Below are 19,176 nucleotides of genomic sequence, written 5' to 3'. Positions count from 1 at the left end.
AAATCATCATTAACATTTGTGTGGTGAGACAGTTCCTTTAAGTAAAATGATTAGCATTGCCGCTGCAAAAAAATGCTGCAAAAGTAAGATTTTTCCCTTTCCCCCCCCTTGTTACAGACAACCAACAAGCTTTAGTCTTAATACATTCAAGGTATGCTGTCATTACAGTCTGTTTGTGGCACCGTGCTTTGGTTTTGCTTGGCCTGGCTGTGCATTTTAGGCCAGATGCAACTTTATGAAGGGCAAGATTTAGAGTTGTTTCAAATTACATATATTTAACCACTACTGCACACTACATCTTATCCATGCCAAATACTGAAGGGTTTCTTTGCAATTATAAAACATTTAGGGACAAATTTTCAGTAAGGGAAGCCCCTGGTTCTACATTCACAGTTACCATTATTAGCTCCAATACAGCAAAGCAGTTAGCCATAGGCTTCAGTTTAAATACAAGTACAGTAATTCCATTCACTGTTTTTAACTGTGTGAACAGTTAATCACTAGAACTGCTTATCTAAGGATATGCTACATTCTCCATTACTGAAGCCTTGTTATGAAGGCTGGATGTTTTTCCAAGTGATAGATTCTAGCTTAGCCAGATGTAATGGGCTTGATGGAGAAGTTGCTTGGTGAAATTCTATGGCTTGTGTTATGCAGGAGTTCACACAGAAGGTCGTAATGGTTTCTTCTGGCCTTAAAAATCTATCTATCTATATGCTTACAGTGAAGCAGATGCTTCAGTGCTTTACTGGATTGGAGACACTGTGTATTCAAATCAGGTGACATAAAATGCCTACCAGAAGCATTTCACTAAGCCATCTGCATGCACAGTAACCCAATTTGTGTACATGATCACAGAAATGATAGAAACCTAGAAAAAAAACGGTTACTTGCCTTCTCGTAACTGTTGTTCTTCGAGATGTGTTGTTCCTGTCCATTCCAACCAGGTGTGGGCACCGGAAGTTTTTTCCCATAGCAGCATCCGTCGTGTCAGCCTGGGTGCCCCCTGGAGTCGTGCCTTCCTGGCGCTCAATATAGAGCCCTGCCAACCCGCCACCCCCTCAGTTCCTTCTTGCCGGCTACTCCGACAGAGGGGTAGGAGGGAGGGTATTGGAATGGACATGAACACCACATTTTGAGAACAACAGTTACGAGAAGGTAAGGAACTATTTTTTCTTCTTCGAGTGCTTGTTCATGTCAATTCCAACCAGGTGACTCTCAAGCCTAAATTCTGGAGGCGGGGTTGGAACTGTCCATTGACTGGAGCACAGCTCTACGGAAGGCCGCATCATCTCTGGCCTGCTGGGTAATCGCATAATGCGCAGTGAAAGTGTGTATGGAGGACCACGCCACTGCTCTGCATATTTCCTGAGTGGGAAACTGCGCCAGGAATGCAGCTGAAGAAGCCTGCGCCCTGGTGGAGTGTGCTGTGAATGGAGGGGCAGGTACCCTTGCCAGGCTGTAGCACTCACGGATGCAGGATGTGATCCACGGCGAAAGGAGACTGGAAGTCCTTTCATCCTGTCTGCCATGGCCACAAACAGTTGAATGGACTTTCGGAACAGTTTCATTCTCTTGATGTAGAAGGTTAGCGCTTTGTGGACATCCGATGAGTGAAGCCTCTGCTCCCTACGGCTTGAGTGCAGCTCAGGATAGCACACTGGGAGGAAGATGTCCTGGTTCATGTGAAATTGGGAGACAACCTTCGGGAGGAAAGCTGGATGTGGCCTGAGCTGAACCTTGTCCTTATAAAACACAGTGTAAGGAGGCTCCGATGTTAGGGCCTTGAGCTCAGACACCTCCTGGCTGAGGTTATTGCTACCAGAAACACCACCTTGTATGGGCAGGGAGCATATCACCAGTGGTTCAAAGGGCAGCCCCGTCAGTCTGGAAAGGACCAGATTGAAGTCCCAAGCCAGGACAGCCTGTCGGACTTGCAGGTATAGCCTGTTGAGACCTTTGAAGAAATGGCTGACCATAGGGTTGGCAAAGACTGACCAGCTCTCAGTACCTTGATGGAAGGCCGATATAGCGGCCAAGTAAACCCTTATTGATGACATGGACAGCCCCTGCTGCTTGAGGTGGAGAAGGTAGTCCAATATAAGCAGTAAAGAGGCGAGCATGGGTGGTGAACCGTGTTGCGCTGACCAGATTGAGAATCTCTTCCACTTGGCAAGGTACGTAGCCCTGGTAGAGGGCTTTCTACTGCCAAGGAGGACTTGTCTGACTAGGTCCGAACAGGAGAGCTCCATCGGGTTCAGCCATGGAGCTTCCATGCCATGAGGTGTAGCGACTCGAGGTTCAGGTGCTGGAGACAACCGTGATCCTGGATCAATAAGTCCGGGAAGAGCGGCAAGGTGACTGGGGCTTCCACAGACATTTCCAGAAGCGATGTGTACCAGTGCTGGCGAGGCCAAGCTGGAGCTATCAATATCACTGAAGCTTGTTCCCTCCGTGAACGAGCGGAATGGGTGGAAACATGTAAAGGACATGGTCTCCCCATGGGAGCAGGAATGCATCCGCGATGGAGCCCGGGCTGTGATTCAGGAAGGAGCAAAACTGCTGACACTTCCTGTTGTGTCATGTGGCGGACAGGTCTATGCTATTCTTGAGTCCATTTTACAATTTAGATTAACATTGACAATAATTGTAAAACATAGATGTGTTAATATATTAGCAATGTAGTCAATACAAACTTGTTAGATTTAAGCTTTAAGGCAGAAATTTGTCGAGTATAACACATCCGCCATTTTGGTTTATCAGTAGCTTGACCCTTATTGAGCAGTTTCTCTCAAAGCTTCCACTTTTACCTGTTTCCCCCCTTAGGGTTTTCCTGTACCCTTAAATTTCCAGGACTAGAATGGCCATACAAGCTCCTTAAAGTCAGTAGCATGCAATCACTAATGACAACATCTATATTGTTTTTAGATTACACTTTGAAAATCTTGGGTTGATGCATGTAAATTCATGGTGGTATGCATCTACTGTAATTTCAGCATAGCCAGTAAAACCAGTTTAGTCCAACATCATCGTACTCTAAAGTAGCCTGTGAACCATGAAGCAACAGGGATAATGGGGTTGCTACTGCAGGGTAGAAAATTCATATTTCTTGGTAGAAGAGAAATGTTTTAACTGGCAGAATGTCAGTTTCACTTTGCATATCTCTGTACTGCATATTGTATATTTTAGCTAACTAGAGAGATCAAAGCATTCATCTGTGGTTCAGACATTACTCTCTGCATAGCTATTCAGGAATGAAATGCCATGTAGAGCAACTTATTCTTTATCGGTGTCACAGAGGCAACTTTCAGTCTACTCTCTCTCTAAAGTCAAAAAACAGTGGAGTTTCATTGCAAGAAGAGAGAGAGCCCTTCACCACAAGTGGTGGCAAGTTCCCTCCGACCCCTGCAATTGTAGGGGGCACTGCCAGATGTTGAGGGGACTTCTCTGGAAGGCCATGCCTTCATTCCAAGAAGGGAATAGGTAAACCAGCTTGACTTCATCTCCTACTGAGAGTTGCTGCAGCAAGACTGGGAGAGAGGAATTCTTATACTCATCCTTATCCCTCTAACAGGTTCTTTTTCATCAGTCTTCTCCCTCATCCTCTGATCAGCCAAAACAAAGGTAAAGTAGGATTTAATCATCCCTTTGGAATGCAGCATTTAATCTGGAATTACTGCAGTGGAACCTGATTAAAATGGAGTGAGTTTCATTACTATTGCATCCCCACTGAGAATTTTAGGCAAGTCTTGCATCACATGTAACTCTATTGGTGCCAGAAAGACTGTACATGGGCTGCAGGCCATTTTACCAGCATGTCCTCTAAACCTGCTTTATGTTCCTACCATAGTCAGTGGAGTTGCATCAGTGGGCACTGGTGGCAAATGACAAGTCTCATTTTTGCATTCAGTGCAGGGCCGGCGCCAGGCACCAGCATTCCAAGCAGGTGCTTGGGGTGGCAATCTGCAAGGGGCAGCAGTCTGTGTGTTTTTGCCACCCCAAGCAGCGCACCGAATTGCCACCGCGGACGGCGGGGGAAGTCCGTGTGCTGTTAGGGCGGCACGCGTGTTTCCATGTCGGCGGCAATTTGGCGGCAGCTTCTACGTTCAGCTGCCTGCGGCGGCAATTCGGCGGCTTTTGTCTTCCGGCTGAAGACAGAAGCTGCCACCGACACGGAAACGCGCATGCCGCCCTAAGGGCACACGGACTGCCCCCGCCGTCTGCGGCAGCAATTCGGCGCGCTGCTTGGGGCGGCAAAAACAGTAGAGCCGGCCCTGATTCTGTGTCTATACATAACCCACAAGAAGTGAAAGTCCAGCAATTTGGGATTTTCAATCCACTCCATTCTAAGCAGAATTTCTCTGTAAATAACTTCATTACGAGCAGGTACCAATGTCTGACATCAAGCGACGCTCTAAAACTTCCAGAACAAGGAGAAAAGCTGCAAAAACTGCTATGAGAATCTGTAAAACACAATCATAGCAGCCTTCACCCTGGCTTTTATGTATTGTTGTCAGCATGTCCATACAGCTTCTGTAAATCTGTTCCCTTAAACAACTCAAGGAAATTTTGCCCAAATTGCAGAGTTTAAAACCTTTTGCAAGACAATTTGGGGGCGGGGGCTATGGCCCTGAAAATTTCACTTACAGCAATAACAATTTCTTGGATGTTCTTCACATAAAGTTTCACATAGTCTAGGATATAAACTTCCATCTTATCGTGTGGTATAGAGAACCAGTTGCCTGCAATTGCTGCCTCATTTTCATTGTTTCCACTCCATAAAATGATGCATGGGTGAGATTTTAATCTCTTCACCTGAAATAGAAATCATGGTTTCAAAATTAAAATTCAATTACTTCCCTTTAACAGGATACCTTGTAATGTTTATGCAAGTTGCAAAGAGTTTAAACAATACTGGCTGGTTTCTCCACCTGCTGAAGTGATCTCAATGACAAGAAATATGAAAGATTCCAAAGGATACAGTACTATTGCAGCCACGGGAATAAGGAACCAATGCTGAAAATAGACATGTCAGTAACTTTACTCCATGAGTAATCATACAGACTTCAATGGGAATACTCACATGAATAAAGTTACTCATGAGTTTGTAGAACCAAGTCCTAAATTTGCACATCTTTGAAACTACTGGAAATTCACATTTTTGGTAGACTATAAAAGAACAAAATATTTAGTGTTTTCATCTTAACTTCTCCACAAGGCATATAAGATAACACTTTTTTCAACCCATGAAAAAACAACTTCCCTGCCTGGCCAGAAAAATAAATAAAAAAAATTAATAATGAAATGATACATGGCCCAGGCCTGTAAAATATATAATCTTCTCTTCTCCTAAAACATGTACAAGTAGATGTGAGATGTGGAGTAGGAAGACAGGATGGAGGACCCCATGTTACCCCAAGGATGACCTCGACATTCCTCTGCCCACCATGTTCTGCCTTGCTTCTCTACAGGCCTCATTCCATTTTCTTGCTTGTGTGTGTGTTTGTTACTTGAGTGCACAATAGACTGCAGTCTTTAAAGAAACTCATGTCAGACAATGAGTAACAGAAACTAAACAGAACTACACAGTTAGTCAATACAAGCATATGGAAATACGGGTCCTTGACACTATTGAACAACATACCTGATGAGTAACTTCTGCTCTTACTGATTCTAAGTAGTTCTGGTCAGTTGGGTAAAGGGCACATGCAAACATAAAATCCTGCCAAATCTATAGAGCAAGAAAAAGGAAATACAAAACCTGTCAGCAAATATTTTTCTACACTTAAACAATAAATGATTTTCAGCTCACATGCACTTTGGTTCAGATGGAATTATTTGTCTTAAACAGCAGAGGAGGTAGAAATTTTTAACTTACTCACTGTACATGAATACCAGAGGTGTCACCAAAACAGCTACGCCCCAGATGAGCTCAACTTTCACGTGCACATACACCCCCAGAGTTAATTTCCTCAATTTTAGTGTTTTAAGCCATTCCTTCTTCATTATGAGCCAGATTCTTCCACCTTACTCATGGTTTGCAAGTAGCTCCATTGCTTTCAATAAGAATACATGGAAGCCATATACTACTCAATATGAGTAAAGGTGGAAGACTCTGTCCATTAGTGAACAGAGTTCTTATGGCTTTTACGGTGTGTTTTGCATACACTCATGAGTAGAGCAACAAGTCCCCATTGCCTATTAGCAGAAGAAAGTCATTACATTGATGTGTTTATTGAATTTTTTTATGATTTAAAGTACAGCTACTGTAACACTCCAGCCATGCTTCCCAATGCAACACATAACCTAAATTAACACTGAGAGAAAAAAAATGATATCCCTCATCCATCAGAGGGGGGAAAACCCAGGCCCTCCCACAACTCAATGTATCTCTTCAGAGAAAGTCTGGGTAAATAGATATATCTTGCAAGAAACCTCTAAGGTCGATGACAAAAAGTTGAGAAAAGCCTTTACGTCACGTAATCTATCTATATTCCCTCACAACCAGTGCAAGATTATTCCATACAATATATTTTATAATGTTCTGTTCAGTCCAGTTTCAACTGACTCAGCTCACTACTTTTCCTTGACAATCTACTCCACAGATACCATAATCAGAAATACTTTCCTGATGTTCAAACTAAGTTTTTCTTTGCTTATTTTTAATACATTGAATTCTACCTTTATTGGGCTACCCGAGACAATTTCTCTCCCTCCTTGATGTTTACAGCCTGCAGCTATCTCCACGACAACTTAAAAAAAATAAGAAACTCCCTAAAGTATTTTAACATCATTTTAATGATTATCAGCAAAAATGAAAATGAACCAATATCAATTACACACTGATTGAATTAATAACCTGTAATTTCATAGTCTCCTGACCCAAATAAGCTGTTTCATTAGTGTCTCAAAAAAGGAGTTCTAAAAAAACTGAACATATTTCGGTCTGATGAGTATGATATCCATTTCTACCCATTTTCCTTTTAAAGTTTCCATGATTTTGAGATTCCTAATAGATCCTGTATTTTCATTTTCAGGGTGCTAAAGGAAAGACATGCTGAAGAATGTTGTCACAGAAACATCACTGCTAGAAAAGCCTTGCTCCATACATGGGAGTCCAGGAGAGCTGGCTGTATTTTAAAGAATCCTTATTGAAGTTGCAGGAAAAAACCATCCCAATGTGTAGAAAGAATAGCAAATATGGCAGGCGACCAGCTTGGCTTAACAGTGAAATCCTTGCTGACCTTAAACGCAAACAAGAAGCTTACAAGAAGTGGAAGATTGGACAAATGACCAGGGAGGAGTATAAAAATATTGCTCAGGCATGCAGGAGTGAAATCAGGAAGGCCAAATCACACTTGGAGTTGCAGCTAGCAAGAGATGTTAAGAGTAACAAGAAGGGTTTCTTCAGGTATGTTAACAACAAGAAGAAAGTCAAGGAAAGTGTGGGCCCCTTACTGAATCAGGGAGGCAACCTAGTGACAGAGGATGTGGAAAAAGCTAATGTACTCAATGCTTTTTTTGCCTCTGTCTTCACAAACAAGGTCAGCTCCCAGACTGCTGCACTGGGCAGCACAGCATGGGGAGGAGGTAACCAGCCCTCTGTGGAGAAAGAAGTGGTTCGGGACTATTTAGAAAAACTGGACGAGCACAAGTCCATGGGGCCGGATGCGCTGCATCCGAGGGTGCTAAAGGAGTTGGTGGATGTGATTGCAGAGCCATTGGCCATTATATTTGAAAAATCATGGCGATCGGGGGAGGTCCCGGATGACTGGGAAAAGGCTAATGTAGTGCCCATCTTTAAAAAAGGGAAGGAGGAGGATCCGGGGAACTACAGGCCAGTCAGCCTCACCTCAGTCTCTGGAAAAATCATGGAGCAGGTCCTCAAGGAATCAATTCTGAAGCACTTAGAGGAGAGGAAAGTGATCAGGAACAGTCAGCATGGATTCACCAAGGGCAAGTCATGCCTGACTAACCTAATTGCCTTCTATGAGGAGATAACTGGGTCTGTGGATGAGGGGATAGCAGTGGATGTGTTATTCCTTGACTTTAGCAAAGCTTTTGATACGGTCTCCCACAGTATTCTTGCCGGCAAGTTAAATAAGTATGGGCTGGATGAATGGACTATAAGGGGATAGAAAGCTGGCTAGATCGTCGGGCTCAACGGGTAGTGATCAATGGCTCCATGTCTAGTTGGCAGCCGGTTTCAAACGGAGTGCTCCAAGGGTCGGTCCTGGGGCTGGTTTTGTTCAATATCTTCATTCATGATCTGGAGGATGGCATGGACTGCACTCTCAGCAAGTTTGCAGATGACACTAAACTGGGAGGAGTGGTAGGTACGCTGGAAGGTAGGGATAGGATACAGAGGGACCTAGACAAATTAGAGGATTGGGCCAAAAGTAACCTGATGAGGTTCAACAAGGACAAGTGCAGAGTCCTGCACTTAGGACGGAAAAATTCCATTCACTGTTACAGACTAGGGACCGAATGGCTAGGAAGCAGTTCTGCAGAAAAGGACCTAGGGGTTATAGTGGACGAGAAACTGGATATGAGTCAACAGTGTGCCCTTGTTGCCAAGAAGGCTAACGGCATTTCGGGCTGTATAAGTAGGGGCATTGCCAGCAGATCGAGGGACGTGATCATTCCCCTCTATTCAACATTGGTGAGGCCTCATCGGGAGTACTGTGTCCAGTTTTGGGCACCACACTACAAGAAGGATGTGGAAAAATTGGAGAGAGCCCAGTGGAGGGCAACAAAAATGATTAGGGGGCTGGAGCACATGACTTATGAGGAGAGGCTGAGGGAACTGGGATTGTTTAGTCTGCAGAAGAGAAGAATCAGGGGGGATTTGATAGCTTCTTTCAATTACCTGAAAGGGGGTTCCAAAGAGGATGGATCTAGACTGTTCTCAGTGGTGCCAGATGACAGAACAAGGAGTAATGGTCTCAAGTTGCAGTGGGGGAGGTTTAGGTTGGATATTAGGAAAAACTTTTTCACTAGGAGGGTGGTGAAGCACTGGAATGGGTTACCTAGGGAGGTGGTAGAATCTCCTTCCTTAGAGGTTTTTAAGGTCAGGCTTGACAACGCCCTGGCTGGGATGATTTAGTTGGGAATTGGTCCTGCTTTGAGCAGGGGGTTGGACTAGATGGCCTCCTGAGATTCTATGATTCTATGGGGTCTCATCTTTCCAGACAAGATGCCAGGCAGAAAGATGAGAGCCAGCTAAGCACTTCCTGCAGTGAGAGGATGCCCTTCCATGAATGATTCAGTGGGTCTTTCCTAAAAGATCTGAAAACAATTTTTTAAAAATCCGTTAATAAATGCAAAATCACAGAAGTTTTACAATAGAAAAAAGTGCAAAAATCAGTGCACAATCAGGCCTTATAAAAAATACAAACCTGTGCAGGCTCCATCGGAGATTGTGTAGAGACAAACACCCTTTATAAAGGCATGTCTCAAAAGTATCTAACGGTATTTAGCATACTAGCTCCAGTGAATAGTTACTTCTTTTTTCTTTGAGATATTATCCCATTACATGACTTGACTTTGAATCATTTTCCAACTCTTTATAAGATAGCAAGAGAGGCAAGTGAAGTAGAATATTCATAATCATCAATATTAAAAAATTTCTTGGTTGATTTTCATAGAAGCCTCTCTTTAAAATCGAAGTTCAATTTTTTCAGAATGGGGGCCAAATTTTAGGTACCTACATCAATATTTAGGTTACTAAATAAGCCCTAACCTTGCAGTGAGTTCTGCCTGGGCATGGAACTAAATGGCCTATTTAGGTTAAAGTACCTACAAATCAAAGAGAACTGTAGGTGTTCAGAAGCACTGAAAATCAGGGCCCTTGTTTAGGTGACCAAAATAGATTTAAGTGCCCAGTTTTAGGCACCAAGTTCCAATAATTTGGTCTCAGTATAAGAAATATCTAAGAATTTTCTCTCTTCTATAGGCAAATCTCAGAGAGAATGTCTATGCATGGACATATAAACAAACAGAGGGAAGAAGACCCTTTCATATACAATGCTAATGTAATGTTTCTCTTGCAAAAATCATAGTGTTCTGTTTTCATGTGTGTTATGCTGAATGGTAGATGTAGGCACACTTCTCAAGATTCTAACAACAAGCACAATTCACATACTCAGTGTCATCAAAAACCACTGATGTGTATTTACAGTCTTGTAAGTCAGAGCTATGTATCTAGTTCCACCATAGCGTTTGCAGCAGGAGTTCCCACTACAGTCACGTTTACACTCATTTACAGCTTTCCCCAAAATATTCTTTTGGGGCTGAAATTTTCCATGCTTGGTCTCAGGCCAAAGTTGAAAGTTTTTGGAAAGTTTGAAATAAATCTCTTCAGCTGTTTTGAGGTTAAGAGGACTTTATTTTTTAAACAGAAATAAAAATTTTTACAGAAGGGAAAGCGCAACTACCTTAATTGTTGATGGGATTATTCAAAAATAGCTGGAACTATAAGCACGGTAGTTAATTCTCACTGATTGTGCAGGCAGTACTCACACTGTTGAGAATTTATTCGTGTACTCCCACAGGTTTCAGCGGTGCTACTCTCACAGAAGTAAGTAATCAGAATGAGTAAAAGGTCCCACAATCTCCATGCAGAACAAAAAAAAGCAAAGGTAAGCCACATTTGAGGGGGGAAAAGGTGAACACTTTTAGTTATAAATATTTTAAATCATGTGTTTGTGTAGCCCACTGTTTCATGAATGTTACAAGTCATCCTTTGTGCCCAATCCACAGAGAATTCTATTGGATATAGGTTCTTTTACGGCACTCATCACTATAGTATTTGAGCATCTTCCAGCAGTGCATTAGTCAACATGACTAATGTCTGTCACGTGCGGTTCTTTCTATCTCTCATCTTCTCTTCTGGAGAAAGAATTGTGCGAGCAGTGCAGTGCTTTGTTTTGGTTAGGTGTTGTCTGGGGAGTTTTGTGACAGCTCTGAGCTTCACCACAGGCTCATGCTCATGCTCAAGCAGTTCATGCTTTCAGCTCTGGAGGTCTTAAGTTCAATTCCTGCTAACAGACAAGGTGACAGTTGTTACGCTTGCAACTGTGCTGTTGTTATACACCTTTTTGGCGCATAACAGCAGCAGTTACATTCTGCCCATGGCCTAAGGCAGGATAACTTTTAGGAAGGTGCTGTACCTAGAAGCAGACACTTATTGCCCATGGCCTATGACCTTCCCCTCATTTTTTCCTCTCCACTATTTTCTTTAAACAAACAAACATGAGAAACTAAAGAACAACATGCAAGGGATAGTTCCGTGGTTTGAGCATTGGTCTGCTAAACCCAGGGTTGTGAGTTCAATCCTTGAGGGGGCCACTTAAGGATCTGGGGCAAAATCAGTACTTGGTCCTGCTAGTGAAGGCAGGGGGCTGGACTCAATGACGTTTCAAGGTCCCTTCCAGCTCTAGGAGATAGGTATATCTCCATATATTATAAGATACATTTAATGTTAAGGTCGAGACGTTAGAGAGCACCTGTGCACACATGCAAAAGGAAATTCAAATGTTAACAGGCTAAGTTTTTAACTTTTGGGTACCCAACTTGCAAGACCTTAAAGGACCCTGATTTTCAGAGCACCTGTCTTATGAAAATGAGGCCCCTATATTGTTTCAAGTTGGGTATCCAGAAATCACTAGTTCCTTTTGAAAATTTAGCCCAGATTCCTGTACCAGTATTAACTCAGCTGTCTCGTTCATACACCAGTATTTTCTATTTGTTATTTTCTTGTCAATTTGGAATACAGGAGCTGAGTTGTCCTGTTTATTTTTTACCATTATTCCTAGTTCATCGCAGATATCATAGAATTCATCTTGCTCATATACTCCTCCTCCCCATACACGAAGCGCATTCATGTTAGCATCAACTGTGGACTGCAAGATGAGCTTTAACCTGTTCAATACAAAGAGAATTAAATCAGGAGAGCTAACAGTTGTATGAAATTACCCCCGCCCCCAACTCGATATCAAGGAGAAACCTACACATGCTTGTATCCTTTTTCTACATATGTCCAATTTATGTATATCATTAGCAGACAGGCCAAGACTAGTAACTTTGACAGAAACACCATTCTGACACCCTAGAAATCTGTATAAATGTTCACTGCACTCCCAAAGCTACACTCTTGCAAATAAAAGGGCTCAATCCTGCTAACACTCACCAAACAGACCAGTGGGACCACTCGTGGTAGTAGGTACTACACTCAGTAACAAGCGTTTGCAGGATTGGATCTTAATGTTCTATCCCAGAAAGAGTCAAACACCCTTCAAAAAATGTTTTATTAAAAAAAAAAATTTTAAACAAACACTATATTTATCCAAGTAGCTCCTTTGATTTGTTATAGTCTTTTCCCTTTAGATTTTACCCTGTTTTATATACATATTACCTTGAATTTGAATCATTTCCAACCATTTCTGAAACATATCTAGGAGTCTTTTTTCTCTCATACATTCTACAAAGCATGTTGCGAAAAGATCAAAAAACAACAGATGCATTACGGCACCCTAAATGACATTTTAAAATCATATTGGGCCCAATTCTGCCAACCTCAGGTCATTCTGATTAGACACCTTACCCTAGAAGTAGTCCCACTGCTAACAACCTGAGGGTAGCAGAATCAGGCTCTCTGAGGATTACCAATATCACCCAGGCTCCCTGAACTCATCCATCAACAACAACAACAACATCAGAACACTACCTTCGTGCAAGAGCCAAATCTCTTCCCCTTTATTGACCTGATTTTTACTCCCCTTGCTCACACTGAATAGCACTCTACACTGAAGATAGTTCCACTGTTGATGTCAATGGGACTGCTCATAGAGTGAGTGCTAGTCACCATGAATAAGGAGGGGCAGAATCTGTCCCTTTGTATTCAATATCTAAAGAATACTGATTATGACTTACCTATCAGAGGAAACTCTGTCCTGGAAGGCATCTGCTGGAATCCAGTTGGATCCCTTAAAGAAGATGGGGAGTCCGTTGATCCTGAAGTAGAAACTCAGGCCTGGTGAACCAGGTATAGGCTCCTCAACCAGTTCCACTGTTCGAAAATAAGCCTGTGGAGAATTGAAATTTGTGCATTTTTAGAGCAATCAGAGACATGAAAAATATAAAAAAAGCAATCTAAAAACCTAACCTTCACCTTCAGGAATTGTTAGTTACATCTTTCATTTGTTAGTACACTATTGAGCCATTTCTAAAATAGGTAAAGTATAATAGTATAGGTCTTTCAAATGAAACCATTGTGCACGTTTTGCTAAACCATCTATGCACAATATCAACATACTTTCATTTTAAGAGGAGCTTGAAATAGAAAATTGCCAGAAGTTTCTGGCTTATTAACAGAAAGAGAGCGTGTGCATATGTGTGCAGACTGCACATGCTGCAGCAGACTTGCATATGTCCTGTTTGAGACCAGTGAGAGAAATCCAGAAGCTGCATTAGATTAAACATTAATTGTATTTTATCCACACCTTCTCTTCTTATGGAAGGAGATTGCAGAACCCCAGCTGTGGAATTCTTTGCCAGACAAGATGATACTAAGCCCAAACCTGACCACTCAGATCAAAATATGAGACCCATCTTTTTACTAAAGCCAGTTCCCCCAGTAATGACATCTTTCCCATGGCAACTATCCAAAGGAGAGGGGAGCTCGTTTGGACAGCTTAGTTATATTTGAATAGGTGCAGTTCAGCACTAAGATACCATGGTGACCAGCTCAGACATACAACAGCTAGATTAGATAAAGCTACAAGCAAGGCTGTTCCTGACTGCGGTCATGTAGAGTTACTCATCAAGCAGAGGCCTGCACATCCATTAGAGCTGCCCTTTCATCCTGACATCTGGTAGATCTGTGCTTGTGGACAGAGCATTATAAACTATGCAAGCTTTTTTAGTCCTTTTCCTGTATGTGGAAGAACAGGACTGGAGAGTGCTGGACTGTTTTGGGGACTGTTTATTTGGGCTAAGTCTATGCACTGTGCTGAAGAATATTTCGTTTGCACTGACAACTGTACAGTAAAGACTTCTGGGGCAATATGGAAGTGAGCAGTTATATAGTTATGTTGCCAGAAGCTGGGAATGAGCGACAGGGGATGGATTACTTGATGATTACCTGTTCTGTTCATTCCCTCTGGGGCACCTGGCATTGGCCACTGTCGGAAGACACGATCCTGGGCTAGATGGACCTTTGGTCCGACCCAGAATGGCCGTTCTTATATTCTTAGCTATGTGACTGAATGAAGAGGTCAGAGGTGTCTCCCTACCCACAGTAGGAGCAGTTGGGAGACAGCTGCCATTTTAGGTTCCTGTTCAGCTGCAGCATGTTACTGAATGAGACTCTCTCTCTTTCAGGAATACTTTATTCTTGTTATTTCTTTGTTGTTTTCCTTACTCTGATACAAGTCATCTAGATTAAAAAGAATATATCCAGTTTGCTCTTTGTGCATGTAACACAAGTATCAGTACATGTGTTTCTTCCTATTGCTCAGTATAGGAGACAGAGAATTGTGAAATTAATTCAAATGAAGTGAGGGAAAAGTAACTGAGAAACTGCAGCCAACAAAACCAAAACAGTGAGTCTATGTCAGAACTTGGGGATTTCCTAGCTCTCGGGCCTAACCTTAAATTACTAAACTGCACCTCCCTCAAGATTAAATTATTATTTGCCGTAACATTTTCAAGATATCAGGCTCGAGAATTGAATTGGACATACATCAGGGGTGAGTATGTATACTAGGAATGTAGCAGTAGGGGTCAACTTAATACAAATAAATACAATTGATACATTTACCAACTGGCGTAAACATTTTAATTCCACAAATCAAGCATAGGCTGGAATTCAAAAGGCCACTGACAATGCCCATAGTTTATTTTGTGAAATATTTTAATCTCATCAATCATACAAATACTGAGGGGGGAAAACAACAGTATTTCATATGGCAAGAAAAGAAACAACACACACTTTGTGCTACTTGGTTCCTGTTTGGTGCTCGAGTCAAGTTGTGCAATGATTAGTTTTATCCTCATGCAGGCAATGTGTATGACAAACCAAACTTGTGATCACAGATCATCTGTCACAGACTGATCCCTCCTATGTCAAAGTAACGACCAAAACGTACACAAGGAAAAATAGAAGCAGAAGCCTGACCCAAATATTACAGTAGGGGACAGAAACCTGAATGACTGTTTCATATGCATACAAATTGCGCTACAGCAATACAAATAATAGACAATAGTAATTATAATACTGTACAGAAGCAGCCGCGGATTAAGGCTAAATGGTGCTCAGATCCAGTATGATCAAAGAGTCCCCAATCATACAAAGGTCACTTCACACCAAACCAACGTGCTCATGGCACTCTTGGCTCCCTACTGCCACTGCTCCTAACACACTCTGGGGCAGGCTCCCATCTCATGGATCCTTGAATCCAAACTTTAGGAGTCCATGGGTTCCCTACAAGCCTAGGGTCCAGAGCCACAGTTTCTGCCTTAATCCACCTCTGTACAGAAGGCCACTGGTTGAACTACATGTCAGCCCCATATCTGCATGTTTTTGGGGGAAGGTCATCTGTCTCTGTGACCCATGAACCCCTCAATGCCAACTGGCCAAGAAGGTTAAAGAATAACCTGATATGTATATTTTGGTTCACCTAAGAATGTTATGTGAGATCTTAAGCCAGGATCACACTGGTCATTAATATCATTGTGAAATGTATGAACAGATACTATGTAAAGAGTTAGGTATGTATACTGAAAATGTGTTGTAACGTCTGTATCAAGGCAGAGTTGACAAACAGGTTTTCTGTCAGACAAGAGATGTTTTTTCACCTGTCTCTCTGTTGGTATTTAAATTAAGCATTGTAGGTCAACACAATGGCTGCACATCCACATACCAAATCAACAGAGGGATGTGAAATCAACAGGGATGAAGCAGAGACAGAGGAAAAAACAAGCAACTAGAGCAGACAGGGGAGGGTTACTGTCCATGAGGACAGACAATTAACTTGGATAGAAGTAGAAGGCAAGGAGACACCCCTTTATCCTGCACCTAGGAAGTAAACAGGCAGTGCATTTACATGGGATCTTAATCAGCCTTGGTTGAAACACTGCAGAAGACATTTTGGGGTGATATAAACTTATTTAGAATGGAGATTACCCAGTTAAAGTTTAGTCTGTTGTAATTTTGTTTCATAGGTAACCCTTTTGTTTCCATTATCCTTACTCACTCTCTCTCAAATCTTGAATCTTTAATAATAAATGTATGATTGTCACCACTATACATATATCTCAGTGCTGTGGTATTAAACAAGGTGCTGATCCTGAGTTGAATCATACAAGCTAGTGTGTATATTGTTCCCTTGGGGACAGCAGACCTGGTATTTCTGTGAGTGCTCAATGGAAAAGGGGCTGGACTCTACAGGAGAACACTTCAAAGGAGCTCAAGGACTGGAAAACACCTGTTGTTAACTTTCAAGGTAAAGGAAGGGCTGGCATTGCCCAGAGGAGATTGTTTGGGTGGCTAAGACAGGTGGTGTCAAGGAGCAGACACCCAGTTAAGCACAAGCAAGTCCGCTTCTCAATGGAGAAGATGGTAACAAGATGACTCACAGTCTGGCCCCTTGAGAACTATCACCGTCTCTCTCTCTGGCTCTCCTTTTATGAGGAACTTAGCCTTAGGACTGACACATTCTACCCATTCCTGGAATTTGTTGTTTCCCACATCTATGCTTCTTGAATATAAAATGATAAACAGAAGTTTCTCTCACACAACTCTGCAGCTCGCATCACCATCAAAATCAATCAGTAACCAGATTAGGGACAAGCTAAAGAATTCCAAGTCTTTGTCAAGCAAATCCGATCAACTGGAGGAACCAAAAAAGTCAGGATATGTTGATGGTTTTTTGTGTGGAATAGATTTGGATTTGGGCGTTTAGAGGTGGGAAAGATACAGCGGGAGAGGAAGAGGCCCAGAGCTGAAAATCAGGAGAGAGAGCTAGAGCTAAATAAATGAACACAAGATACTAAAATACTGTGATGATGCTTGTGGTGTAAATGCCAAGATGGATTAGACAGAGTCAGACAGGAAAGATGTGTTGGAGTGATGCTAAAAATCTAGTGGGGGGAAAATACAGGTGGTTAAAAAAACCCAAGTATTAAAAACAGCAGCAGGATGGAGATAAAAAGCTCCAATAATGAGGCAGAAATGAGTGCAAGGAGGGAAAGAGAAAGATCTCAGAAAACAAACAAACAGGAGGGAGGGCAAGAGGTTTCAATAAGACTAAAGAGAGAATTAAAGTGGCAAGAAGTTGTTTGATGGAGCCATGGAAGGGGAGAAAGAGGCTATGGATAACCAACAGAGCTGGACAAAGGCACTCCCGCATTCCAGAAAACACTTACTCTTTATGCTGGCTTTTGCTAGGATTTTATTCTGCAATCTTCTGAGAAACAAATTCCAACCCAAATAATTTAAATTATAGAAAAGGAAAAATAAGACCCGGAGTCTGGTTCTTGGCCATGTTCTGAGTTGTTTATGCCATACTTACAGCCTAAAGAGGCTGGAAAGCAGACAGATCCCATCATCCACGAATTCCTCTGCCTCAGAGGGGTTCTCTCCTCAGAGTAGGATTGGTGTGATGATCCTATGCTGCCCTCAGTGTAGGGGCAGGACAGAGGCAGGAGAGGTGTATCAAAGGAGGGAGAAGGAGGCTGTAGAAAGCCACCGAACAGCCTTGGAGACTGCACTAACTTACTCTGGGAATTGCACCAGTCCTAACACTGGGCAGCTGCAAAGGTGGTGTAACGCTACTCAGAATGCGTGTATGTCTCTCTCCCTGCCCAAGTTAGGTGGATGTGCAATAGGTACAGAAAAGTCATTTTTAAATACTTTCTCTTTATATAGCTTAATTTCACTTACAAGGGCAGCAATGGAATGAAACTAGAAACTTCACAACGATTTTTAGAAATATATCTGTCCCTGTTGGAATCTCCAGAACCACTCCCAGTTCCTGAGTCTCTGGATGAATGTTACCACGCACTATTCTACTCCTTCCCAGCAGAAATTCCAGCCTGCTGGCATAAGAGCGAATCCTCCTGGGATGTGCAAGAAAGGGAAGAGATTATATGGAGCCTTTCCTCCTTGTGCAACTGCAGGGCAGGATTTTACAGAGTGACAGGGAGGAAGACCAGCTGCCATGTGAGCCAGTACAATATGGTCCTATGTGGGGGTGGCCTGCTGGCTAGGGGCCATAGCCTATAGACCATACCTCAGCAGGTATTCTGAGGTGCATTTTGCTTCTTTAAAAGGAGCAACAATGTCCTGGGTACTGCTGTGAATCCCAGTGACCATTCTGCCACGCATCAATGTGGGGGCTCCTGGAGCACCTGCCCAATAGGAATCACTTTGCTTCCCAATACCATGTGGCTTGCTCACAAGATTATATAGATGTTATTTCCTACACCATGGTTTTCTAAACCTAAAATCACTTTCCAAAACTCCATGCTGAGTTTATCTTGTTGCACATAAAAAAACACAAACCTATATTTTGATCTATACTGAAAATATTGATCAGGAATTATCTTCATCACTCTGAACACAAACTTTGGGCCCAATCCTGTTAACACTTAGCAGGACTGGTCATGATGGAAGGTAACTACAATGAGAAGTGACTTCAACAGGGCTACTCACAGTAGTAAGTACTACAATGAACAGCATTTGCAGGAACATAGCTTCTGGACTAATTTTCAGTGGTGCAAAACACATACATATCATCTAGCAAATGTACAGATTTATTTTGTAGTTTCCTTAAGCTCATAGCATGTAGGACCCAGTCTAATTTTATCTGAATTTTTGAATAGGTTGAAGATTTGTGAGTGGTTCTTTAATGTCCCAAATCTTCTGAACATCCTAGTAAGTAATGAAAAAGCTTTCTTCTATAAACAGGTACTTTACAGAATCTATTACATTGGGTAAAATAAAGTACCTAATTGCTACTTAGGCGTTCAAATTTGTGATACAGTTGTGTCTTTTCAACATATCCGGTATGCTCTAGTAATTGAAGTTACTTCAAATTTGTGCCTCACAGCACATCCCAAAAGTTTTATACACTGAAATTCCAAATAAACTTCTCTTTTTAAAAACAAATTAAA

At 42.1% G+C, this 19,176-nt stretch overlaps 1 protein-coding gene across 2 annotated transcripts in view; it reads right to left on the bottom strand.

The window, feature by feature from the left end:
* MANBA (mannosidase beta) overlaps window positions 1–19,176 on the bottom strand; it is a 65,669-nt gene that overhangs the window by 20,054 nt on the left and 26,439 nt on the right. For both annotated transcript variants that reach the window (XM_065404603.1, XM_065404604.1), the window contains exons 8-11: window positions 12,934–13,085; window positions 11,805–11,922; window positions 5,645–5,731; window positions 4,648–4,815 (exon numbers count right to left, since the gene is read on the bottom strand). In XM_065404603.1, the coding sequence (XP_065260675.1) occupies window positions 4,648–4,815; window positions 5,645–5,731; window positions 11,805–11,922; window positions 12,934–13,085 (525 nt within the window). The remainder of the gene's footprint in view (window positions 1–4,647; window positions 4,816–5,644; window positions 5,732–11,804; window positions 11,923–12,933; window positions 13,086–19,176) is intronic.

Source organism: Emys orbicularis, chromosome 5 (assembly GCF_028017835.1).
Source record: "Emys orbicularis isolate rEmyOrb1 chromosome 5, rEmyOrb1.hap1, whole genome shotgun sequence".
Classification (NCBI taxonomy): Eukaryota; Metazoa; Chordata; order Testudines; family Emydidae; genus Emys; species Emys orbicularis.
The sequence above is the reverse complement of the archived record's forward strand: the minus strand, read 5'-3'. Positions and strand labels throughout refer to the sequence as shown.